At 42.3% G+C, this 26,688-nt stretch overlaps 3 protein-coding genes across 3 annotated transcripts in view; 1 reads left to right on the forward strand and 2 right to left on the reverse strand.

Annotated features, from left to right (window-relative positions):
- The window catches only part of bsnb (bassoon (presynaptic cytomatrix protein) b), a 57,983-nt gene extending 56,593 nt beyond the window's left edge, over nt 1–1,390 (reverse strand). Inside the window, exon 1 of the mRNA XM_070846676.1 lies at nt 1,212–1,390. Coding sequence (XP_070702777.1) covers nt 1,212–1,390 — 179 coding nt within the window. The remainder of the gene's footprint in view (nt 1–1,211) is intronic.
- Nucleotides 1,391–3,342: 1,952 nt separating this feature from the next.
- Nucleotides 3,343–11,605, reverse strand: bap1 (BRCA1 associated deubiquitinase 1). Its single transcript, XM_070842581.1, has 17 exons — nt 11,453–11,605; nt 11,148–11,177; nt 10,950–11,004; nt 10,630–10,762; nt 9,611–9,730; nt 9,419–9,480; nt 9,121–9,263; nt 8,774–8,852; nt 8,548–8,671; nt 8,160–8,292; nt 7,868–8,055; nt 7,197–7,330; nt 5,861–6,324; nt 5,387–5,625; nt 5,106–5,198; nt 4,942–5,014; nt 3,343–4,334 (listed from the first exon to the last, which is right to left on the reverse strand). The coding sequence occupies exons 1-17, from the start codon at nt 11,487–11,489 to the stop codon at nt 4,201–4,203; spliced, it is 2,241 nt and encodes a 746-aa protein (XP_070698682.1). The 5' UTR covers nt 11,490–11,605; the 3' UTR covers nt 3,343–4,200.
- A 748-nt stretch (nt 11,606–12,353) lies between these two features.
- Nucleotides 12,354–25,654, forward strand: rad54l2 (RAD54 like 2). The gene is made up of 22 exons (XM_070845747.1): nt 12,354–12,456; nt 14,021–14,219; nt 14,469–14,778; nt 14,873–15,009; nt 15,122–15,262; nt 15,382–15,614; nt 15,727–15,909; nt 16,039–16,172; nt 16,256–16,452; nt 16,596–16,938; nt 17,037–17,214; nt 17,743–17,961; nt 18,228–18,346; nt 18,768–18,886; nt 19,354–19,453; nt 19,548–19,753; nt 20,046–20,215; nt 20,546–20,742; nt 21,078–21,262; nt 21,407–21,496; nt 21,580–21,666; nt 21,879–25,654. Exons 2-22 carry the CDS (start codon nt 14,072–14,074, stop codon nt 22,880–22,882), a joined length of 4,500 nt encoding a protein of 1,499 aa, XP_070701848.1. The 5' UTR covers nt 12,354–12,456; nt 14,021–14,071; the 3' UTR covers nt 22,883–25,654.
- The last annotated feature ends 1,034 nt before the right edge of the window (nt 25,655–26,688 follow it).

Raw genomic sequence — 26,688 nt, forward strand, 5'->3', positions numbered from 1 at the left:
GGCAAATCCAAGATGCAGCCAGGCCTCTGCTCGAGCGTATTCAGGTCTACAACTGTTGAACTGTGTAATCAAGGCAATATCAGATCTTGTTGGAAGGGCAATCCCTCCCACACAGCCACACGGAAAATACAGACCTACAGGCTACTACGTGTGATTAAACACTAATGATCTGGGCCGGATTTTGGGAAAGGATAATATTTTATCAGCCTTATTATGCAACAACAAAGCAACTTTCATTTGTAAGCGCCAACATGACAAAATTATTGTCATGTTAGGCCGCCATAACACTGTTAATATGTCTGGGCTGGGTGTCTGGACGCCTTATGGAGAGATGCAACACCACTCTCCCAGAAGAAATTACCCCTTTTTTCTGTGCGGTTGACGGCTGAGGAAAATAATTTCCCCCCGGCTGCATATTGATTTGGATTGAGGTTTGATAAGTGAGACAGCTATGGCATATATGGTCCTGTGCTCACAGTGACGCTGGTGATATCTGATGGTAGCACTGTCATCCTACACAACGCTGTCATCAGGGTACAGACAGTCTCCTCAGCAGGAGGAGGGTGATTTATCAGGATGACTTTGTATTTACTGGCATTCATGTCGAAGCATGTTCACTAAACCAGCCTGTAATGGAACCGACTGAGCCCTTCAACATGAGATCCAGTGCACTTTGCATCATTTACATGTCTAATTTATTTATCACCTGAAGCTATGGGGGACATTAATATTTCTCAGATCCATTCCTAAGTATTCATATTTACTTGGCACTGCCACGTAAATATGAGCAGAGAGATTCATCCATTCATGACACTGTGATAGCTGCTGATGCCTCAGGACGCACACCGTGAAAACGGTCGTACAAATTCATATTGAAACGTCTGAGAGCTACATTCACGTTATTATTGATTATACATCGAAAGCGTTGCATATTAAATTTGACTTCGACCCAAACTGAGTAACAGGGAGGTGCTGCCAGGAGGGGAAAAAAGGAGAAATAGGTGTCAAAAAAGGGGGTGGTGGTGAATTGTGTTGACAAGGATATTGAAATAAATAATTAAGCACCCATTCAAGTCTATCTCCACGCAGTCGCTTGATGCTATATCTACGCTCCACACCGTGCAGATGTACGGTACACGCCGCGCCGCCGTGGAGCCTCCCTGATTTCTCCCCTCAGTTTGCCGGAGAGGCGTCCTAGCTATCGCGGCTACCTGTTAATCCCCGGCCCGGGTCCAGCCCCGCTGCCTCCGGCTGGCGCTCCATTGCTGGGCTTGATGAGCTGTCCAGAGTCCGGTGGTGCTGAAATGGAAGCCGGAGCCCCCGCTGCAGGGACGGCGGGGCCGGGCTGTCCCGCCTGTCCCTCCCCTTCCATGCTGGCCTCGTTCCCCATCGCCTCGGGATAGGTCTCGACCGAAAGAAACGCTGTTGTAGGTGGTTCTACAGCTGTGGTAAAAACTCAGATGAAACTCAGCGCTGCTCCCCTTCCGCCATCATCACCTACAATTCAGCATCCCGCACGGAGCACGCGCGCTGACGGAGAGGGTGCGGGAGCGCGCTGACGCAATGGGTGGGAACTAGAGTGGCTCGTACGTGCGCGTTCACGGTGTCCGGTTATCTCAAGTCGCCACGCAAACAGCTCCGAGTAGCCGAGTATGGCACATGACTGATGACCCCTGGGGCCAGTCAGTGCTCTCTATCAGTCTCAGACAAATAATTAATCAGCTTCTATTCTCAATAATCATTTCAGTCAGTTAAGCAAAAAAAAAAAAAAAAAAACAATCACTCTGGTTTCAGCTCCTGAATGGGAATATTTAAGAGAGAGACTGTATTTATCCCACACCTGGGAAATTCACTTGTTACAGCAACAGAGGAAACAGACAATGTGCAGAAAACAAAAAAGAAAAAGTGTCAGTAAGAGAAGTGCAAAGAGTGCAAAAAGAAGGGATATAACAAATATAAAAAAATAAAATAAAATAAATACATATATATATAGATAGATAGATAGATAGATAGATAGATAGATAGATAGATAGATAGATAGATAGATATACATATACATATTATATTTGCTAGTTTTCTTAGTCTTAAGTGTTATTATACTAAACATGTCTAGGTTTAGGGCTCTTATTCGGGCAAAATAAGCAATTTAGATGAGTCAGCTGTAGAGCTTTTGGGAAGTATTGGAAATCGTAGGCATTTCTTAGTATTTTCTGACATAGCTCAGTCCACATGATTAATCAGCTAATCAAGTGAAAATTGATTAACAATGAAAATAACTCTTAGTTACAGCCCTAGCATTCCTTATTTTCACAGAGTCTGAAGGACTAGAAAGTTAATAATAATTAATAATGCAATTTTGGAAATAAGCTACTGGGTTATATGATGAAGGCAGCTGCAGACCCTGCTCTGCACCAAATTACAGGCAAACAGTGGTGACATAACACTACAGCATGGTTTAATTTAACTCAAACATCTGCTCCACTGAAGATGTGTGGCAGAGTATTTGTTTTAGCTCCAACTCCCACATTGAGTGTACTTTACTACACTTCCAGAGAGCCAATGAGCCTCATTACAAAACCATAATACCAGCACACAAACACTTCTTGAGGTAAAGTCAGTGTCTGGTAATATAGTAATATAATAAAGCAAAATATGATTGATAGGATCAAAGAGTCATGTTAAGGTTGACGGTTTCACCACAACCTCAGTACATCTAGTGGTAAATGATGTTGTATCTTACAATAGACTGCTCACTGACTGAATTAATGTAAAAATAATTATCAAATTATTTCAGGTTTTATTTCATTCTGCAAAATAAGAAACTAGCTGTGTAGTCTTTCACCACAAGTTAAATATAACAAAAGAAAATCCACACTGCAAATGCAAAACATTAGTACAAAAACACTAATAACGCTACATATTCATCTGAATACACATGCATATCACAGCCATGGTGCCAAAAAACAAACATTCAGCAACAAAAAATAAAAAAACAATGGCCCATTTTATTGTGAATGACTCTCTTTACAGCGTAGTAAAGGAGAAGACTGTGAGACCGTCCCACTCGTCTCTGAATGACTGCTCTCCCTAGTGTACACCAACCATCACTACAATAAAAACACACCTTAAAATGCTGTAGACCTGCTCTAGTAAACCTACCAAGACTGGTAACATAATCGTTATGATTAACATCTGTAAACATGTTATTGCACTATGAGGTGGAATCCTACAACGATCCATCGACTGCCATTATAAAATACTGTAATCAGCCACTGAAGCAACATCCCTTACAAGAAAGAAAGAAATCTGGACTACAGCAAGAATCTTTTTTATTGACTTTATTGTAGTATGAATTGGCAAGCACAAAGAACAACTTAAGTCAGTGTACAGGTGAGCAATTAACAGATACATATGTACAAAACACACAAGTTCACACTCACTTTCAGATCCATTTAAGGTACAAAAATAACACAAGAGCTTGTTTTTCCATTTGCAGGACCTCAAGAGACATACATACACAGCTAAGGACGTTTGCTGAAAAGACAGTCCAATGAAATGAATGAATGAATGAATGAATGAATGAATGGGGAAAAAATGCATCATGACATCTTCTTGAATTTAAAACTGTCCACAAAGAATGCGATTAAAAGATGGTTTTCAAGTTCTATTGTGAATTACCAGCAGTGAATAGATTATAACTGAAATACAAAGTAATAAAACAAGTGGCCTTTTTGGTCAAAACATTCAATATTTCATTGGCACCATAAAAACATGAGTGAGGGATGCGGATGAGGAAATATTGACTTTGTTACCAAATTGTGTAAATATAGTGACATAATAAACTGTACTGACTGCATGGCTATAGAGAAGATATTTCAGTAAGAATGAATACTTTGCTGCAAGATGAAAAAGCATTCAGGTTTATCATTGGGGACATGCCTTTGTTCATATTTACACACTGTCAATAGTAGTGGCACGAGAAAGAAGAAAATTTACATTGACACTAAAACGGTAGAACATATATACATAAGTGATAAAAAGGACGAACCAAACGTGGTTGATTTCATGAAGAAGAGGAGGCTCCGACTAAAACACAAACTGCCTTTATGAGGCAGTTTCAGGTGTGCAGCAATTTCTCTGTGGTGATTGCTCGGTGCTCCCAGGAGCTGAGTTACTTACAGAAGTTATGATTGTTGGTAATTACTGGCGCTTGGCTTTGTATGGTCGAGAGCGTTTCCTACGGTCAGGCTTCCTCTGTTTGTGCAAGCGGCCAATACTCACTCCCTGCCGTCGACGCACGGAAATGTTTTGCTCCACAAGGCTGGCCAACATGCCTGCAGAAGACAGCCAGAATGAACAAAGGATCAAAGAAATGATGAAAATATCGACAAAATAACAGACATTTTGTCCGTAACTAGGTCGTTAAAAATTCAGTTTTTTATGTATTGTCTTTATGTAAATGTGTGTAGTCATTTCATACAATATGTCAACAGTCATGTCAATAACGTTGGATTTTTGTGTGTTAAGTTGGTTAGGAGCAAAGATTTGGCTCTGTATGTATTACAGACTGGATAATTATATTTTAAGTGGTACCACTCAGAAACTTAACTTTAAAAAATGGCCAAATAATATTAATTGGGCTGTTGTTTGACATGATGTGTAAAAACCAAACTGTGTGCGTGAAAGACTTTTCCCCTCTTTTCCCTCCTCATTGCCAGGACTGACTCCAGACTTTAGCTGAGACATTCAATAGAAGAATGTCCAACAAATACGGTGTGAAGTGAGAAGAGAAATGTGAAGTATTTGGACACTAATGATCCACCACAGAGAACCCAGAAATTTAAGTGGAACTTCACAAGGAAAATGTGGCTTTGATGGAAGGTTAAAGTTTGGGCACAACAAACAGTGAAGGAAGAAAAATCTTGCAGAGACGACATTTACCTTCTTGTGCCAGCATTGATATAAAGGTGCAGATGAACTCATCGTAATTGTGGGTCCTCCTCTGATCGTCAATCTGATCAAACGAAGACAGATTTTGATTAAAAGCAAATAAAAACAACGTCACACCAGATATATTGGAGTGGCTCCAGGTAAGCGAAACCTACTTTGTATTTCTTTCTCTTTTCTACTTCCTCCTTTAGATACACCTCATAATTGGCAATGTCAGCCTCTACACACTTGAGCAGTGCAAGCAGCTCCTGCAAGAAACAGAATAAGATTAACCGCTCTGTGGGTTTGTTTATTACATATTTTTAGTACACCGCTTCAGAAACAGCTACCTAATTGGCAGCACACGCAAAAAATGTGAGAGTAAAAAGTTAGCAGGCTGATTAGCATAGCAAGGAACATTCTGTGCACTATTACACTAGGAAATTCATGGGCTTACTTTGGGAGAATATTTGTCCCCAGAGGCCTTGCTGTCTGCAGCAGTCTCCATAGCGTTGGGTTTCTCCTTGTTAGGTTTCACCTCTGCTCCATCTTTGCGATCCTCTTGCTTCACCTCCACAGATGGTCCCTCATCTCCCTCGTTCGCTCCTTCCTTCTCCCCTGCTGCGAGGCCTGCTTGCTCCTTGTCTTTCATCTTCTCAGGAGTGCAAGGCTGCTTTGTGCCATCAGCAGCCGAATCTACCGCACAGGCAACAGATAAAGTAACAATCCATCAAAAGTAGCTAGACGCGGACAATCCATTATTAAAAGTTGTGCATGTTATTCTCATTAAGGTCGCCCGGAATTGTTTACTTCTACTGTCTGAAGTGATTAATATGCTCTGACTGTGCAGACTGAAGTGCTTACTTCAGCAGAGGCATTTAAACCACCCTTGTAAATAACATGGATGACAGTAACAATCTCCTGCACTCACCAGATGGAGGCAGTGCATAGATGACTCCATCCTCCTGCAGGTGTAACAAGGCTACGCTGACGGAGGGACCCAGTTCTCTTACAGCGCGGTTATGTCTCGAGTCCAGCCTCAGCATCTCATCTTCTCCAAACAGCACACGAGACAGATGGGATGCAACTGGACTGGACGGCCGCGTGGCAGCCTGGGAGCGTGCGGGCGAGCGCAGCGGGGAGTTGAAGGCGCTGCCAATCTCAGAGGCTGTGTCCGTGCTCTCGTTGCTGGGTGTCGGGGAAGGCTGTGAAGCAGATGTGATACAAATGCCCCCCGTGCGTCCTTCCGTGCGTACAGAAAGGGGTGTGTTTAGGGCATCTTTTCTCTGGACCTCTTTCTTCAGTTTCTCAGCCAGTACAGTGAGGGCAATCTGGCTCTCCATTCCAGTCCCAACCCGGCCTGTTCGTGATCGTAGACTTGCCTTCCGTCTAAACCTAAAAGACAGCAAGTTTAAAACATACCTAATTAAAAACACAAATTCAAGGAGCTTTAGCCCTCTTCAGTCAGGTCAAAAAAAGAAACAGAAAGAAACGATGCCTATTTACACACACATTATGTTGCTAACTAGGGGTATAATGGTACACAATTTTTGGTATGGGTCTTTCTGCTCAGGACGTGTGTGTACCAACAAATGCAGCGTTGTTATAACCACTGCACGTGCACACACGCGTTAAGCACACGCCAAAGAGAGGCTGCTGGTTATTTAACACAGTCCGGCCCTGTAGTTACGACGAAGGCAGATAAACCAGAGCTTGATGATCCTCCAGTTTCGTTTGTCTCTTGTTTTGGAAAATTTCTCAGTTGACTACAATGATGATGAACAAAAACAGGCAGATCGGATGAAAGCTCTATGCCGTCATAGTTCAACTGTGATTGGGTGTGCTGCTGGCTGCATGTCAAACGTACTCGCTCATTTGAGATGGCATCACCCAAATGTGAACATTGCTGGTACAAATAAAAAAGAGTAGAGTGCAAACCCAGCTTTACATAGTTACTGTGAGCAGAAGGAATTTTTCCAAAAATACATTAAAGCTCAGTAAGTAAAATGTACTTTTTTATTAGTAGGTTGAGGCTGGTTGCAGCAGTCTGAAATCTATTCATTTTATTTTTCTTATCTACTCCTTGATTGCTGCTGTTTTATCTGACAGCCAAACAAAAAGAAACTAACAACAAACATATATTATAATTAAGCAATAATGAGCAAGAAAAGTGCTTTAGTTTATTCAGTAAACCACTATTTCATTAATAAAAGCTTTTTTATGTATGTACCGAACCATGATTTTCGTGTACACATTACAATGCTAACCTGTTGGATGTGCCTGCAGAACCCGTTACTTCCTCCTCATCATCCTCATAGTCATCTTCATCATCAGAGTATGGGGGTTGGGGAGGCCCTGGCATTCGAGAGCGACCAACTCCAGCGGCAAGATCCTCTTCTTCCTGTTAATCAGAGAAACTTTAATGAACCTCCACAAAAAAATTTTCAAGCCATTTTGGATACATTTGGGCTGCCTTAACAACAGGGAAACTGAGAAAAAAAACTAAAACAATCTTTCTATCAGTTTAACACTATGATGGTTTGTATTCTCTGAATAGTGCCGCTTCAAGTTCAGAAAGGAAGAATGATTTTCAGTGACAAAATAAGATATAGCACTGACAGTGAACGGTCTCAAAGTCAGCCAGTGCCTTTCTTTGTTGTATACGACAATAAACGATCTAGTTTTGGGACTGTTGGTTGGACAAAACAAGCAATTTGAACACATTTCCCTATTTTCTGACATCTTATGGAGCAAATGGTTAATGAAGAAAATAAATTTCTGAAATAGCCGTGAATGATGAAATGAAAATTACCATTTAATTACAGCCCTAAACAAAACCCTAATCACACAATGGTCTTTGGAGGCCAAAATTAATGTACTAGGTACAACCAAAAGAGCTTTCTAGGCCAGGACCTCAGCACTTTACTTCTCCTCTGACCTGCATTGGAGACTTGGCATAGTTGTGGTTGTCAAGGAAGGCAGGAAGGCGTTGGGGAACGATGGGGTTGGAACTGGTGACTTGCTGGGGGCCTCCTCCTGTGGGGACTGGTGGTTTGCCCATGACCTTAGTGTTTCCTGGGGGGTTGGGGGTGTCCTTAGAATGAACTCCTGATTCATCCACTGAATCTAAAATGAGACAAAATGTATTTCAGTTGATTGATGATGATGTTCTACACAATTTACGTGATACATTTCACCAAATACGGGGGAAATAAAGCCAAGTAAGGTACCCGAAGAAGCCCGAGCATTCCCTTTGGATGTAACTGGCTCCACATCTGCCTCTTTCTTGATCCCATCGTCAGGAGAGGAAGAGTCCTGCTGCTTCTTGTCGTGGACAAGCTCGGGCTGAGTGAGCCTGATCATCTGAAGACAAGACAACATACAAAATCACAAATGGCAATTTTTACTCAATTTATTTTCTTCAACTAAAGTTAACAAATATTACATTCTACTGTCCTCTTAAAACCCAATTTTTCTTGCTCACATACATTAGTCATCTATTAATTAAAGAATACAATTTTCTAAGCTTTGTGCATCAACAGCCACAGACAACCTGAACAACTACTCTGTCACTAAAGGAGCTGTGGGATAGTGATGACACTTCTGGCAGCTGCTGACCTTCTGCAGACCCTCCAGAACAGTCTGGCGATTCCTCTTTAGAATTTCCAGTTTGGACTCGTACTTCATCCTGCGGTCAGGCACCACTGCCATCAGGTTGAAGCGAATGTCATGGTACGGCTCACTGAAAAAGAGCAGAGCAGCAGCATGAGAATGAAGCCTAGAGGGTGTGTGTGTGTGTAGAAGGTGAACAACCACTGCTTGAGCCAACTGGCCAAGGACTCACCCAGCAGTGGCCAGTCCAATCCTCTCCATGATAACCCTCCGAGCTTTATCCGTCCATTCCTCCTCCTCTCCCCAGGGACCTAAAATAGTGTACCAAAAATAGTCTTGAGAGCAAATAGTTTGGTCCCCTTTTATTTTTATCCAATGAGGAATGAGGCAATATCTCATTTCTGGATATACTCTGGATTAAAAGTGGCTTAAAATGATGATAAAATATGGCAAGTAAACTCTTGAACTCAATTCTCTAAGGGGAAGGGGGAAAAAATCATGTTCCATAGCAGCCAAAATGCTACAAATCAGCGTGACATGAACAGGACTCTGAACGTCTGTGTCAGAATGTAGTCATACCGTGGTCAATGGGGTAAGCTTTGAGTCCATCGAGCTCAAAGAGGCGGTCTTTGATGGGCACATAGCTAACAAAGTGGAAGGCTTCCATGGTCCGCACTGCACTGATCCCATTCTGTTTCTCCGGCAGGTGCCTGGGCTCCGGTCTCCATAGAAACACAGAAAGAGAGCTTGAGAAACTGATGAATGCACAAAGCCTGACATCTCCCGCAGTACAGTGGACCAATCACAGAGGATTTATTCTTTTCACAGAATCAGAGACACATGAAAATTTTAAAAGGAACCACTGTCTGTAACCTACCTGGCATGGCTATTATGTGCTCTGGCGAGCTCTGGGGCATTTCCTATTGCGTAGCCTTTACTCTGAAAAATATATTTTAAAAATCAAAAGTTAAACAAAACAGTGGAGGAGGGAGAGAGATTGCACAAGGGAGCAATGGAGACAAAGGAAATGAGTGCAGACTTTGTTGAGTGAGTGTGAGAGACATCTTACCTCTGGACTAAAGCCTTTTGTGAAAGCCTTCATGCGACTAAGGGTGGTGCCGAGCTCAACGCCGCTGCAGTTCAGAAGCACACTGAGCAAAGCGTGGGTGGCACATGAATTTGGTATCAACTAGATAGAAGCAGAAGGACAAGATAGAATAGGCAATTTATTGACTATTTTTCTATGTCTATTGTTGCAAGATAAGAGGACATGGGTTTGGATTTTGAAGGGCTGGAACCAGCAAATTCTCTTCTTCTTATGAGGAAAAGTGGCAAATGTTTCCCTTGCTCTGTGGCAGCTGTGGTTGAATCCAACTCTACATTTTTCGAGTTATATGTTAGAATGACTTTACATCTTTTAATCATTACAGCATGTTTTGATCTGTGGTTTTGTATATCTTTTTATTTTGTCAGGAGAGCTTCTCGGGGTTAGAACATTTCATCATCTAATGTAGTGTAGTAGTATATTTTTTGATTGTAGTCTATCAACATCAAGTAGATCCACATCCTTCATTTTAGGTATTATTGTGTACATGTCAGCTGGGATTGGCTTCAGCTGCCTGCGACCATGTTAGGATATTTGAGTATAATGGATGGGTGTATACATGTCACATCATACAATATACAGTATATTGTGCAATGTAAAAACACAAAATGTTGCTGGTTAGAAGTACTACAATTTGCTACAACAGCAACAGTCAAAATTATGTAGTAATTTTCCTGAATTACTTTGAGACCCGAGAAGCTAAGTCATTTGTCATTTTGTTTTTGCCACTTCAAGACTCAATAAACAATGACTCACAAACTAAAACAATTGTTATCACGTGACCTAATGTTAAATAGCTATTTAGTCCAGATTTACATCTCAAGCAACCTATTTACAATACGGACAGCATAAATATTTATAACATGACCACTTCAAAAGAATGACTCCAAATACAGATCAGTTGCTCACTAATCAAACGTCTTCACGTTATAGCAATAACTACAATAACATCTATGCCAACATCTGTGAACACACAAACTTACTTGATGTGCAAAGAACATATCATTTACAATCTCCTCATCAATGACAGAGGTCTCATCCACCAAAGTGTTAACTTTCCTCCTGGATCGACGCTCCTCAATCCACTTGAACAGGAAGATGAAGCCATAGACTGGACTAGACAACAAAAAAGATGCCAAACACGTCACATGTCGTCCAGCACGGCGCAAGAAAAAGAATGTTGATTACAGTCAGACATGGACTTGTTCATTACTACATGACAGGTAGTGACATTCTTCATTTACTTATAATTATTGCTTACCAAACACACTTAAATTGCCCTGATTGGTTTCAAATTACTAACCTTTGACACTTGCTTTGTAGATCATAGATTTCCTCTACTTGGACACCTTTGACACCTACAGAATAAATACACACACACATCAAGAAACATTTTACTTTGGCATCATCAGCCCCAGGAGTCCAGTTCAAGAGTTGTATGTGTTACTTTTTCACATTGCAGCACTGTGGGAGGTTTAGCTACTATATATGAGCTACTTACCAAAGTCTTCCACCAGCAAAGTGAACAGTCCTGAAATCATGAAGTATAACAATCATATTTTATTTAGGGAAATGAAGAACCGATGTATTGTTTTTGCTGATAACATTACTCCTCCTCATAGTTGACCCCTTAATGACTCAACTTGCCCAACAGACATTAACATTTAACGCTGTTTTAATCTTGAATTGCATCAAAGTTTCTTTCTGAGTCTAATGAGTCGAGCTGCTTAGGAAAGCTAAACTGTCCATCTGGCTTTATGTGGAAGCTAACGTTAGTTAGCTGTGTTGTCTCTCGACATTTCTCACCTGGATCACTCTCCAACTCCAACCAGCCTTTGTTCATTTTCGCCTTTGTGCAGAGCTGACTAATATTTAAGATGTTTTCCAGTCCATGTCCAAAAGAGGGCTGAGAATCTTTAACGATAGCGCCGTATCCATTCACGACACAACAGTGCAGAGCTCAACATAAACACAATAGACAGAATTAGCCGCCTACAAACTACGTCATCAAGAGACGACGGGTGGTCGCACAAAAACAGTCCTACCGTCAACTTCCTGTCGGCAGAGCTCAGCGCAGAGCAACGAATGAATCAATCAATAAATCCATCGATACGTGTTCGTGTTTGTTAGGTGTACTTTTTATTAAATTGTGATATCACGTATGTAGAAAAATACCCATACTTTTCTTAATAATAGTGGGGGTCGTACTGTGTACAAATTATATTAACGGCGACACAAACGAGTAGGTTATCGTAATACCTTTAGTAAGATTACAGCTTTTCTCCATTATGGCTCTGCGATACTTTTTGAAGCTGCCATATACTGCAAAAATAATAAAAAATTTGGATTTTTTAAAATCCCAGTTCAACTACCACTACATCTTTATTAATATTCACAAACAGCTCAATACATGAGTAGTTTACTGACTGAAATAATCCACGTATTTGTTTTGCAGGAATATACAGGATTAAAGGGACAATTGGTTAGAAAGAAGGCAATATTAGTGTATTTTGTCTTTTAAAGATTTAACCAGTTTATTAAAACAACAAGAAGTAATTCAGTGTTGAAGTGAGAGTGAAACCGTGTGGTTATTTTGTTTCTTTATCATTTGCCTCTCGACAGGACATTTTCATTCCTGGAACTCTTAGTTGGTCTAACCTCCTCGGGGACGGTATTTATGGTCACACTGGAAAAAATTGGAAATTAGCAACGTTTATCAGTTCATTTACTGAGTTACTGTACGTACGGATTGATTGATCTTTGCATGCACAGCTGGGTTTCTTGAAGAGTACACCGTAGCCTCATACAAGGTGAGCTCCAGCAGCAGCTCGATGTTTGAGTTTATCTGATGCGTCTTACCGAGCCGAGTGTTAGCATTCAGGCTAGCATCAAGGCTAGCTGCGTGAACGTTACACCTACACAATATAAGATTGTTATCTTGCTAAGATAACCAACAAAAACGGTCGATTCGGCGAGAAAAAGGCCGTTTTCCCCCCCAGACCAAGTTACAACCTGCCGTCCTGTTTTCCTCCCACTAATGGACAATGAACAGTTTAATAATTACTTGGCTTTAGCGGTGCGATTTGCGCTTATTGTTGTGTAATTAGCTAGCATAGTGGTGTGCTAACTACGCCTGAGAAACAGTGGTATTTATGTGCATCCAGTTGGGCATCCCAGTAAGCCAATTAACGATAGATGTTTGGTATTTATGTTAATTAACAATAACAACACGATAACAGAGGAGCTGCAGAGGTAGCTTCAATGCTACCTGCTAGCTGCCTCCATCCTCGGCTCTGAAGCCTTTGGGTGAGATCCCTCCAGATGGGTCACACCATGTGTAACAAAAACCCTCAGCTTTAAATACTGTTCAGTTATATATATTTAAATGTAAACATGCTGTATGAGGGCTAAGAATAGTCATAATAGCATAATTCGGATCGAGCACAAAAGGGATTAACTTCCTCAATTTTCTGTAAATTCTGATCAAATCAACAAGCACTCAGACTCAGATGATCTTTGCATTTATGAAGTTAAAAACCTTATTATTGATGCAGACCTTTTATTTATGTTCAAACATTAGCAGCTACACCGATCCCTAATCCTCTCAGGGACATTTGAAAGAATCCAGTGTTTAGTCAGTCCTGAAACACTTGTTCAAGCCTTTGTCATCAGCAGAGATTAATGTTCCTTTTTTGATGTCTGGTATGAACAGTGCTTCCCATTGTTTGGGGTCAGAGCTTAATATAGAGTAAAGGTTGGCTATGATTAGTGATTGCAGACATGGCTGAGTGGGGTTAGGGACGATGTTAAGTTAAAGTTCAGATTAAGATAAAGGGAAACACAAATCAGTGCGGAGGCAGAAATTTACACAACTGTAATGCTCTTTTTTAGGCCTTTCCCCAGTCTGAGCTCATTCAAGATGCTGCTGTTAATGTAATAATTTAGTCATGCCTCTGTTTGGCATGTGCCTCTTCATTGCAGAACTTGATATTTAAGATTTTCCTCTTGGTGTACAAACGTCCAGTCACAGATCACCCTTCAAGTTTCAAGAGTACATTCAAAATCGATAGAATGAGAACATTGTTTTACTTCCTGGCCATAATTGTATGTGTGTTGTTTGCATTTATCTATTTTTTACTTTTTCCTTCTTTTACTAAATCAAATGTTGGAGAATAGTTGCAAAAGGAATAGTCTGTTAATTAATTAGTAGATGGACAGAAAATGAGTCTCTGGCAGTTACTATTATCAATGATTGGTGCAACTATTCTATGAAGTAAAAACTGCATTTTTACATCTGCTGGTTGTAAAATGTCCTTGTCAGATAAGTAGGTATGTCAGTGTAATGGGGAGATCTGATGCTTGTGTTTATTTTAGGGCTCCTGATGAAGGTGTGTAGGTAATACTTTGAGAGCCTTGTAAGACGCCATGTCTGAAGAGGCGATTTCAGAAAGTGACCTGGAGCCCAGCCTTAACAGTGAAGAGGAGTATCTGGAAAACGAGGAAGAGGAAGACAATGAGGACATGGAGGAAGATGAGGATGAAAATGATGGGGACGATGAAGACGATAGTGTTGGTGAGTGACAAGTGAACTGCTCTCCTGTGCCTCTTGTCACTCTGATTGCATTTAAATGTAAACATGGGGAGAGCAGCTGAAAACAGAGGGACTTCATGATAAATGTGGTTGAAATGAAAGACTTGTTTACTTGTAGGGTTAAATTTTGATATCATGACTTGGGGATTAAACATGTAATAGTACCCGTATATGTATTAGACATTGGTGTTAACTAGCCCTCAACTGAAATACTGTCTATTTTCTCTCCAGACCGACCCGGGAGTGCCCAGAGCAGGACTGAAACAGCCCACGATGGCCGGGACTCTACTTCAGCTACCTCCGGAGAGCCATCCTCAGAGCCTCCGTCTCAGCCTGCTTCCCGCCCATCCTCCAGGTCTCCCTCCAGACCTGCCTCCTGCTCCCAGTCACCAACCCGCCCGGAAAACCCAAGCCAGAGCAAGCCACCCTCCAGCAAAACAAAGAAACAAAAAGCCTCTAAATTAACCAAATCGTCTAAGTCTTCAAAAGGCTCCAAACCTTCCAAGCCATCTAAGCCTGCACACATGAGGAAGAATATCAGGTAGATTTATCTGATATTTTCCATCAGGTATATAGTATTACATACTATACCCCAGTGTTTGTATGTAAACAGCATTTTTCCCTTGTGCTTACAGAAAGCTGCTGAAAGATGATCAGCTGGAGGCTGGGACCAAGGCTGCTCAACAGGAGGAGATGGAGAGGCTGAAACGCCTGGAGCAGCAGAGGAAGGACTTCCCTGCACCAGCCCCAGCTCTCCCAGACTCTCAGCTAGGTGACTGCGTCCATCAATGATGCTACACCTTTCCAGTCACATTAAAGTTTGACGTTTGTTGTTGTGTATTCTCTATTCTTAACCTCCCCATACCTTCCAATCTCCCCAATAGTGGATACTGCTGCACTTTTGGGAGAAGTGTCTCACTTCGTCCCCGCTCTCCTGAGCAAGCAGGATGTGATCTGTCTGGATAGTAGTGGAGACGAAGACGAAAAAGTTGACCCCAATCTGCCTGCACTTGCCATTAGAGATGGTAAGATATTTGATACGTATGTGAGACTATGATGCTTTCTTTTCCCTCAAAGTGACTCCAGGCAATATGAGACTCAAGCAAGCTCTCACTCAGTGCTCATTTCTCCTATGATGACGCAGATGTAATTGAGCTTAGTTCTGGGGACGAGGATGCCCTGCAGATAAGTAGCGAGTCGGCCGATGAGGATGCTGATGGCACCACAGGCTCGGAGGAGAGCAGCGGGGCGCACGTCAACGACAACCTGAACCTGCCGGACGCCCAGGGTCGAGTGCTGGTTAATATCAATCACCCTGCAGAGGAGAAGGATCTTTACCTCGCTCCGCAGCTGGCCAGGGCCGTCAAACCTCACCAGGTACGCCCATCGTCTCATTCTCTCTTGAACTCTCAAAAAATAAGCACTCAGTAACCGAACACCCTCCCCCAGTCTGGCTTTTCTCTCAAACATTTTTCTCCTAATTTCCAAGGTTGGGGGAATCCGGTTTCTCTATGATAACCTCATTGAGTCTCTGGAGCGGTACAAGACCAGCAGTGGCTTTGGCTGCATCCTTGCTCACAGTATGGGGTTGGGCAAGACACTGCAGGTCATTTCCTTCATCGACATCCTACTGAGGAATACTGAGGCTCACACTGTGCTGGCCATTGTTCCTGTGAGTAATCAAAGTCTATTGTATGTTTAAAGAACTGATTTAATCATCAGCGCACACATTCACGTTCCCTGAAGTCGCTGTTTTATTTCAATTATTGTTATCTTTAAAGCTTTGTTTCCTTCATAAAAGGTGAACACACTCCAGAACTGGCTGACTGAGTTTAACCTCTGGCTCCCACCCCAAGAAGCCATTTCCCCCGACTCTGACTCAACAGTCATCACTGGCCGCGCTTTCAAAGTTCACATTCTCAACGACGAGCACAAGTACGTAACCCGCTGTGTGAGAGGTTAAGCATTCACTCTCAAACGTTCGAGCCGTTAATCACGTTCCATTGTGTGACCTGCAGAACGACGCTGGCCAGGGCCAAGGTGGTGGAGGACTGGTCCAGAGATGGAGGGGTGTTGCTGATGGGTTATGAAATGTACCGCCTGCTGTCCATGAAGAAGAGCTTCGTGATGGGCAAGAAGAGGAAGTCAAAGAAGCCTGCAGGACCAATCATCATTGACCTGGATGAAGAAGACAGACAGCAGGAGCTCATGAAAGGTCAGCGAATGTCATCAGTTCAAGGGAAGCTGTGGTCTAAGCGTCGTGTGAATAAGGAATACAAATGCAAACTTACATTAACAGTGTAGTGTTTATTTACAGGCTCATTCACTCAATCCTTCCTCATTACTTTGTCTTTTCAGGCATTGAAAAGGCTATAGCACGGCCTGGCCCAGATGTGGTGATATGTGACGAGGGTCATCGCATTAAGAACTACCATGCCAGCACATCACAGGCTCTGAAAAACATCCGCTCCCGGCGCAGAGTAGTCCTGACTGGTTACCCGTTGCAGAACAACCTCATTGAATACTGGTGCATGGTGGACTTTGTCAGGCCAGACTTTTTAGGCACACGTCAGGAGTTCAGCAACATGTTCGAGCGGCCCATTTTGAACGGGCAGTGCATGGACAGCACACCCCAAGATGTCCGCTTAATGCGCTACCGCAGCCACGTGCTGCACAGCCTGCTGGAGGGTTTTGTCCAGAGGTAAACGTCCTGTTTAGAAATTATCATGAAGAAAGCATACTAGCCTGGATGATGGATGCCTGACAGTGTTTTCGTTGCGGTGCTTTTCTCGGTTACAGACGTGGTCATGATGTGCTGCAAGACCAGCTTCCCAACAAGGAGGAGCACGTCATCTTGGTGCGGCTCTCTCCCATTCAGAGGGCCCTGTATACCGAGTTCATGAAACGCTTCAGAGAGGCAGGGAACAGTGGCTGGCTCGGGCTAAACCCACTCAAAGCCTTCTGTGTATGCTGCAAGGTGAGACTGTTTTCCTTGGTATTAGGTAGAAATCTGACTGGTACTAAATGACCATCCAAACCTTTCCACCTTCTCCAGAGATGGATTCCTGAGCAATCAGGTTAATCTTTGCTGTGACAATTAAAATACTGCTATGGCACATTTTTTAATGCATGTTTTCAGGTTGTTTTATCGCCCCTCCCTCCCACTCCTGTGAACGCAATATCTCAGAAACCCCTTTAGGGCATCATTTCAGGTTTGGCACAAACATCCACTTGGATTCAAGGATGAACTGATAAGATTTCACACAAATGTCTAATAGTATGAAATAATTTTATATCCAAAACGTCAATGATCAGCTTCACTGTGACTTCATAATGTTCTGCTAAACACTTTTCTGGCCGTTACTCAACGCTGTAACTCATGAACAGAAGGAGAGATTGTGACCATGTATCACATTTGGTCTTATACAGACATGGATGTAACTGCAACTTGACCGGTTGACCGATCATAAATTTCTTTTCTTTTTCTTCCCTCTGGTCCTTCCAGATCTGGAACCACCCAGACGTCCTCTATGAAGCCCTGCAGAAGGAGAACCAGGCCAATGAGCAGGACCTGGACCTCGATGACATCAACCCCCGCTGCCCCGCACCGGGTGCTGGCCTCAAATCCAAAGTAGCCGACTCGAGCAACAGCAAAGTCAACAATACCCTGCCAGCACTCAACTCCTCTCAGGATAGAGCCAACCAAGTCATCACGTATGAATGGGTATGTCCAGACAACAGTCTATGTAAAGCCGATTTTTCTTTGTTTTACATAACTAATACAGACAAAAGAGTCCACTGCGCCTCCCGATTTTCAGATATAGACATACACTACTTTGTTCAGTGCTGATATATCTGCTGTATCAATATGTAATCTTTGTTGTCGCATCCCTTTAGAGGTTTGTCATTTCTTTCCTCCAGGCCTGAGGCCTCCTGACTTTACGCTTCCTTTTAACTCAACAGCTTTTTTCCCCCATGTATGTGTCTTAGGCAAAGGACATAATGTCAAACTATCAGATAGGAGTACTGGAGAACTCTGCCAAGATGGTTCTGCTCTTTCATTTGATTGAAGAGAGCGTGCAAAGGAGAGACAAGATTTTGGTTTTCAGGTAAGTCCTCTGTCCAGTGTGCATTGCATTAAACACAAATCCACCATTAAGCAGCTCAGAGAGGAGGTAGACAGGCTTTGCATTTAGGTTAATTAGTCAGATTGTTTTCTGAGCTTTCAGAGCCTTTTTACAAACTGTTGGAAATTAATATTTTAATCCTCCTACATCTTATGAGCTTTTTTTCCAGGTCAGTTTTCTAAGCAGGAATTTCAGAATTAGCCAAAAGTATGACCTCATATGGACAATCAGCAGCATTGAGGCTATTGAAAACATTCGACTGATTATTGTAATTCTTAACTCTGTCTATACCAGTATGCAGAACACTGAAGTCTATGTTTATTCAAATGTATTATTATTTTTATCATTATGGTATAATTTTATGCCACACTCTCATCATCTGTCTCTGCTGTGTACCCACCAGTCAAAGTTTGTCCACCCTGTCCGTCATTGAGGACTTCTTATCAAAGAGACCCATGCCGACGGGCATCACCTCCTCTGACACCCAGAGCCCAAACTGGGTTCGCAACCTCAATTACTACAGTGAGTCATCCAATCTGTGCTGTCCTTCCAAACCAGCAATTCTGCAGACAATGTACTCATCACCACTGAATCCTCAGTGCTGAGATGGGTTTTATCGATTTAGTGTCACTGGCTTCAATTTCTCCAGTTTGATCATTTCTCTTGACAAATTTACGCTGGGCTGTGGAAAGTTTAAGGGCAATCTATGTGCAATTTGATGAGGGATGTTTGAAATGGTTGCTACTCTATATATTGTGCCTATATACACATCGAGGAGAGGTGTAGAGTCCTCCAGTGATTTGATGAAAAACTACATCTCCTGTAAGAATTAAATAGAAATGTTTATGATTAAAAATCTCCCAGCTTTATCTGAAGTATTAAATGAAAAAAATGACCATGATGCACTCTAATTAATTTTGCTGCAAGTTGGAGTGTGTTCAGGTGCTTTAGTGCTTCAGAGTTAAGAGATGATGTGTGTCTGTCCACAGGACTGGATGGGAGCACATCTGCCTCAGAAAGAGAGCGACTTATTAACCTGTTCAATGACCCAGAGAACAACGCAGCATGGGTCTTCTTGCTCTCTACAAGGTAAGTATCTCTGCTCTCTTGTTGTTTTTTGGTCGTTTTTCACACTGTATGAAATGTATGAAACTGTATCATTCATTTGCTGTGTTGATTTCAGAGCGGGCTGCTTGGGGGTAAATCTGATCGGGGCCAACCGCGTCGTCGTGTTCGATGCCTCCTGGAACCCGTGTCACGACGCCCAAGCGGTGTGTCGCGTGTACCGCTATGGTCAGAGGAAACCCTGCTACATTTATCGCCTTGTCTGTGATTTCACCTTGGAGAAAAAGATCTATGACCGACAAGTCTCCAAACAGGGCATGTCTGGTAAGAGATTTATGCACCTGTTTTTTAGACACTGTATTTTTAGATTTGCGCAATCCAAATGTAATCAAGTAGTCACAACTAGTTTATACTTACTACTGTCGAAAGGAGATTTGATACTTGATTTAAATTTTTGATTTGACTAAGGCATTTTTGACAAAATATTGATATTATTGTGTCACTGAACTGTTACAAAGAGCCTATCCAAGCACTATTAGCACCTGCTTAACCAGACCTAATGTGGGCAATTACTATCACTATACTTACTGTATGTTGTGTCCATGTGTGTTTAAAGACCGTGTGGTTGATGACCTGAACCCAGTGCTGAACTTCACCCGTAAGGAAGTGGAGTCGCTGCTGCATTTTGTGGAAGAGGAACCTGGCAATGTCCCTATGGAAATCCAGCAGGAATATGAAACAGTGATATACCAAGCCTGTCAGTTTTACCCACACCTCATCACCAAGGTACAATTGCATGCCAGGTGTTCCTCATAAGCCTCTGCAGGAAAAGCAGTTTGCTGGTTTGATGTTTAAATATTGGTGTTTGAAACCAAGAGAAGACCAAAACGGTTCATCTTCCACATGAAATGTTAGATTATTATCAAGGATTTCAACATACTGTTGTGAAATATGATTATTTCTACTGGGAACGGATTCTTTTCATTATTTTATTTCCTCTGGGAAATGCATAAAAGTGGTGAGTTTGCAGTGGCATGTCAGAGATCAACCTGCCTCTTGCATGGAAAATCCAATCTGACTGTTGCTCTGTAATTCAATTCCTTCTCTTTCCATTAGCAACCTTTCCAACACGAGTCTCTCCTGGTGGACCGGAAGGAGTCGAAACTGACCAAAGCAGAGAAGAGAGCTGCCAAAAAGAGCTATGAGGATGAGAAACGGGCCTCTGTGCCCTACTCTCGCCCGTCGTACGCGCCCTATTACCCAACCAGTGATCAGACACTCACAAACATACCAGCGTTTAACCAACGTGGCTGGTGAGATTCAGGCTGCATGTTTTAGCTTTAATTCCCTTGGGTATCTAATCTAATTGTTTGAATAGTTGGTTTGTTTCACAGTAAAACTAATCCAGACTAGCTCAGCTTCCCAGCTGCGACCACAAAACTAACCAAAAATTTGGAACTGGCTGTCTGACTGACTGCCTTGCTTACTGGCAAGAGCACGCCTCCAAAAATACAATTAACATTAAATTTTTTTTGGTTTGTTTAAGGTTGTAGCTCCACAGTTTCTTATTCTTCCTCTCAAACTAGACACCACAGTTGGAGTATGTGTGTGTGTGAGCAACTCATGAACCCAACCCTCCTATTTGCAGGCGTGCCATTGCACGGCCAGATGACAAGCCTGTGGCAAGTGTCAGGCCCATCCAGTCGACCCCAATCCCCATGTTGCCCCGCCAGGTCGGCATGGGCTTGGCTGGCTCCAGTTCTGCTGGCAGCCTGCCTGTCAACTTTTTGCAGAAAGCGGGAGTTTATGTGCAGAGGATCGTCACCACAACTGGTAATGTGTGATGTTTTTAAATGCTTACATTGTTATGTTTTGACTTAGTTTAACTATTTTATCTTTCGATAAAAGACAAATGACTTACGTCTTGTGAAACATAATGACAAGACATTGACATCAGCCCGTCTGTCGGATCTACAGATATTGTGATCCCAGGAGCCAACAGCACAGCAGATGCTCAAGCGCGAATCAGTGCAGGGGAGAGCATCCATGTCATCAGAGGATCTAAAGGTAGTTGCGGCTGCATAGTTTCTCTCCGCATAGGAAACATTTTGACGTACTGTTCACATCACTTGGTGTTTCCTCCACCACAGGCACCTACATTAGGACGAATGATGGAAGAATTTTTGCTATTCGATCGGGAAAGATCAGCAGACCAGCAGTCGGCGGCTCTGGCAGAGGTAAGAGATGTTTTAGAGGAGCAGGCACAATAAAGAATCAGTCTCATCATATGCGAAATTATTTATGTATTCATTTCTAATACTATTTGTACATTTAAGTACATATTTGGCAACAGCATCTTATTTCCAGGACTGACCTTTCAAAAATGAATTATTCAGAGGCAGAGACAACATTCTGACATTTCATGACTACATTTCTCTCTCTTCCACAGACTCCCAGGGTTCTCTCATCCATCCAGTCAGTAATGGCTGTTCATCCCCTGTGGATCAACAGCAGCAATCCCCCAACGGGGAGCAGCGGCCCTCCTCTCCCTTGAGCTCCGAGATTCTGAGAGAGATCAGCCGCTACACTTCCTCCACAGCCGATGCCACCGAATTGCAGTCACCGTCAGACATGTCGGCCGCACCAGCGAGGGATGGAGGAAGTTTGCAGAACAATCAGACTGGTGATCTCAGTAGGCAACTGAGTGACGACCTCCTGAGCTCAACTTTAGAGATGCGTGGTAGCAAACGCAGGAGTACTGAAAGCCAGGGCAATACACAAATAGGAGGCAAACGCACTTCTGGTGCATCGCATTTCCCTCGACTGTCCATGGGCTCCAGTGGGCTCAGTTTTCCACCCGTGGGTCTGAACTCCTCCTCCCTACTGGGAAACCTCGGGCACATGAGTCATCCACTTCTGATGGGTGGTAGCGGTGGATCATCATTCCTTCAGACACCAGGGCAAACACTGGCTGACCTGCAGACCATGTTCCCCTCTGCCGGTTCCGACATACTGAGACCATCTGCCACAGGAAACGGACACCTCCCCACCCCCTCCTCATCCTCTCTGTCCACTGTTTTTTCCTCTGCTTCCACCACCATTCCTATGTCCTCTACACCCTCAGCAGCAACTCCCTCGTCCCTGGCGTCAGGCTCCCTGCCTCCGTACTTGATGAACCCAAACATGGCCGGTCTGCTTTCATCGGGATTCCCCCTCAACTACAGTCAGTCACTGCTCTCTGAGCCTAGGATGTTCCCCACCCCTCTGCTCTCCGGTTCAGGGGGATTCTCTGCGCCTAACTCCAGCTCTACGACATCCAGTTTCCTCTCCCATTTCAACAACCCAACTTCCAGCCTGTTGGGAGCAGCTCTGACCCAGCCGGACAGACATCAGAGTGCGGAGAATGGCGGCAGCAGCTCTGATGACGACGTTATAGAGGTGACAGGACAGTAGAGGCTCCTGGAGGCCCAGAGAGGCAGTTTCACACGCAATTTCATGGCTAACAAAGTGCATTAGGAATGGGAATGACAACACATTTTCATGACTAATTGAATTTAGTTACCCTTACATGTAAATTGATGATCACAGTCAGGAGAAAAAGGGTGAAATTCTGCCATGAAGAAGTCACTGGTCATCTAAATTAAAGCAACATCAATAATAAAACATTTCAGGATCTAAAATAGTTTGTAAATCCTGAAAACATACAATGAAACATGGAAAAGATTGTTTTGTAATTTGGCGTCCCCGTTAAACTAGCCATTCAAGCAGCTTATATCATTCACCTAATCATCATTGAAATAAACTGCATTCCCATTCCTAGTGGTCTCATTAAACTTAAAACACACACACACACATACTTTCTCTCACACACACACTCAGACTCTCACCTACAAACGAGAGAATCAACTTATACCTTAATGACTTTACAAAGTCAGAGAAAACAAATCCTTATGCTGAATATCCCAGACTTGTTCAGCTGGAGCGTCAGAGCAGCAGGAGCAGACCTTTGCCGTACGGGGACCAGCTGAATATTTTTGGGGTTTTCTGAGCACAGCCTCTCCTGCTACAGTCTCAGCAAGGCCTCGTCGTGCTGTCAGATCAAGTTCCTCTGAATTCAGGTGGAATGATGTGCTGAAAACTCGCTGGATTGTCTCATGACATATTGCTGTGAAACAGTCGAGTGCAAACCAAAATTTGACTTGCTGTCACACGTGTCGGCCGTACTCAACCTGCTGAACACCGATTTACTCATGTTTCCTCAGCACAGTTTTCTTTTCTGGTAAACAAAACTGGAAAGGTACTCACCACAGTAATTAAGAACTGCGGCTACAGAATGTGGTGTTGATAATTGTCAAAATCCACTTGACAATATATTTAGAGAAAATCCCTCAAGGCTTACCTTTTAACAACAGAAAATTTAGGCTTTCAGAGCATATTTTAGTCTTTAGCAATTTGATAGACATTGTAGCATCCCCTGTTGAAAGGATATTACGTGTGATACTATACCTGAACATGTTGATACTTTGTAAATAGCAGTCATTATCATTGTTTATATTGCAAGTCAATACTGTGCAGTGTGTAGATTTTGGTTGTAGGGAGATGGTTCATTATAACAGCGGCTATCATGATGATAAATATGCTCTCGCATTGATGCTGGGGAAACAAATTTACGTTCAACTTCATAATCTACATTTTTTTTCTGTTCCTTTAAACTAAACTGAATGTACTTTCATGTTAGCCTTTGATAACACGGGCGGGGACGTGGATTCGGACTGTGTTCTTTCATTTTTAGCCTTAAACAAACAACACAAAGGGGTCTCGGGTCTTAGCGTTTATCTTAGTACGTCCTTTTTACAAATCTGTTTGAAGAACTACTGAGCATTTAGACAGTCGGTGTCAAACTCCAAACACAAGTGCAGGGCAGATTCAGCATTGTGACTGAAAGCACCAGGCGTGAAAGGCAAAGGGAGAGCAAACCAGTGTTTAATGCTGCCGTCTTTTGTTGCAGGTTTTACCCTTGCGCCCCCGAGCATTTGTTAATATATCATCACTCAGTTAACCTACACCCTACACTTAGATTCTTACGGTTTATTTTCAGAGCCTTTTGCTGAGAACAAATATTACCTAAACTGTAGAAAACATTGCATTCATGCAGCTTGAGTGTAGAAAACCTTGAGTCAACGTAGCCACCAACCATCAAACCGGATATCTAATACTTCATTACAACCGCCTGCGTCTGTGGCAGAACCAGGTCAGGTGGTGTGGTGGCCTTACCTAAACTGACAGTGCCATTATGTGGTAGCTTTTCACAGAGGTGCGTCTTTAAAAGCAGTGCAGTGTAAGTAGCTTCTGTCAGTAGTGTCCGTCAGTACAGCTCTGCGGTGCTTTAGGGAGTTTAGGTCTTTGCTGTTCTCTGTAGCCTTGTGTTTCTGTGTTGTGATGACACCTCAAGGTATGTAGACTTAGGAAAGGTCCTTTCCTCTGTTGGTATAATAGGCTAGACGCCGTGGTCATTAGCCTTTAGAAAACACTGGATAACCTGAGACAACAGGTCATTCCCTATGAAGTTACATTTTTTGTAGACAGGCTTTCTCGTTGGGATCTTTCGCTCCCACAGTCCTGGGTGTTGTTAGCTTTTTTGTTTTCTTCCCTGTAGTTGTTCTGGATGCTTCACTTCTATCATCAAGGACGTCCCCAGTTTCCTTCAGCATGTCTTTGGAACCTATGATGGTTTGTGTCAGAGTCGGTGGTGGAGCTGGCACTTTAAAAAAAAAAAAAAAAAAGGATAATATCTGCTTGCGAACTGTACAAGGTACATCATAGTGACGCCATGTCTTTATTCTCAGTCGTCTCAATCCGTTGGAAACACTTTTGCATTTGAATCTTGGGAATTCTCGGTTTGTAAAACATAACCTGTCTGCCATTTCTTGTCAGTTATGTGCATTTTTGTTTCATGGGAATATTTCATTTTTTAAAAATGTTTTTTATAACTTCTTATTGGTGTTCAGTCACCTGGCAGTTGTTTCCCTTATTTCAATGTGTCTGAAATTTATTTATTTATGATGGAAAATATATTGTTTTTTTGTAACTACATTTTTTTAACCTTTTGTTCACTTTGACCCATTGATGGCTGATCCAGTAAGAATTTCGTACATGCAGCCTAGATTGAAGCAGAATATGACGTGTGTTATCAATGTTATTTTAACAATAAAACACTCTTCTATCGCAGTGTGAATCATTTTACAAATGCTTTTAATTTACAGCTTATCTTCGGTATGCAGGGATTCGTACCGCTTTTAACATTCGAGCACTTTCAACGTACCTACACCAAAAATTTCCAGACTCTTGACACCTTTAGCATCTAAATTTTTGCTATAAGAAAAGAAAAAGACCACAAAGTTTATAGAATTATTTCATACCCACATTTTATATTGTCACAAACATTACAAAGGAGTCATTTCATTTCAAATATCAATTATAAATAGATTTTTGGTTTACGAGTGATTGTATACAGGAAACAGCAGATTATGTTGAAAGTCAAACAATCTTCAAGGGGTATATTAAAATTCAAGTATATTCCAAACCTTGAAAACATAACAGTGAAAATTGAGCATGTTCCAGACTTTCAAGACTTCAACTTTGTACGAGGCCTCAGTATGATGCATTACTTATTAAAAGGTGTAATCAAAGGCAGCAGAAACAGTCAAAAGGCAGGATAATGAGCAACCTGAGGTGCAAAATATCATCGTAGATTCATACATTCAGGGCCGTAGAAATACTGAGGTCATGAGTCCAAAAGCTCAAACGCACACAGAAATGTTTGACTAGTCACCAAAAAACTTTTGACATTTATTCATTTAACTTATATTTTCTCTACTTTATCACCCAATACAATGGTCTAAATGTCAAACTCCTCATGAAACACCAAAGTTTGTGATCCCAGTAAAAACTGTTCAATGATTGATATTTTTTTTTCCTAAAAATCAATCACATTTTAAGCAATTTAATTTAAACACGACTAAGATTCTGCAGCCATGGTAGCAGCGCAGTGAAGCCACATGTGAGCAAGGCAATGCTTTGCTAAATGCTATCACATGTAGCAGGTATGTTCACCATGTTCGGCACAAGGTAGATGGATAGATGACTGTAGATGACTTTATTAATCCCCAAAGGGAAATTAAAAAAACACAACGTAGAGCTGAGGCGGATGGGAATGTTGTTAATTCAGCAAGTATTTGGTCAAAACTGGTCTGGATGGA

The sequence above is a fragment of the Pempheris klunzingeri genome, chromosome 2 (assembly GCF_042242105.1).
Source record: "Pempheris klunzingeri isolate RE-2024b chromosome 2, fPemKlu1.hap1, whole genome shotgun sequence".
NCBI classification, from domain to species: domain Eukaryota; kingdom Metazoa; phylum Chordata; class Actinopteri; order Acropomatiformes; family Pempheridae; genus Pempheris; species Pempheris klunzingeri.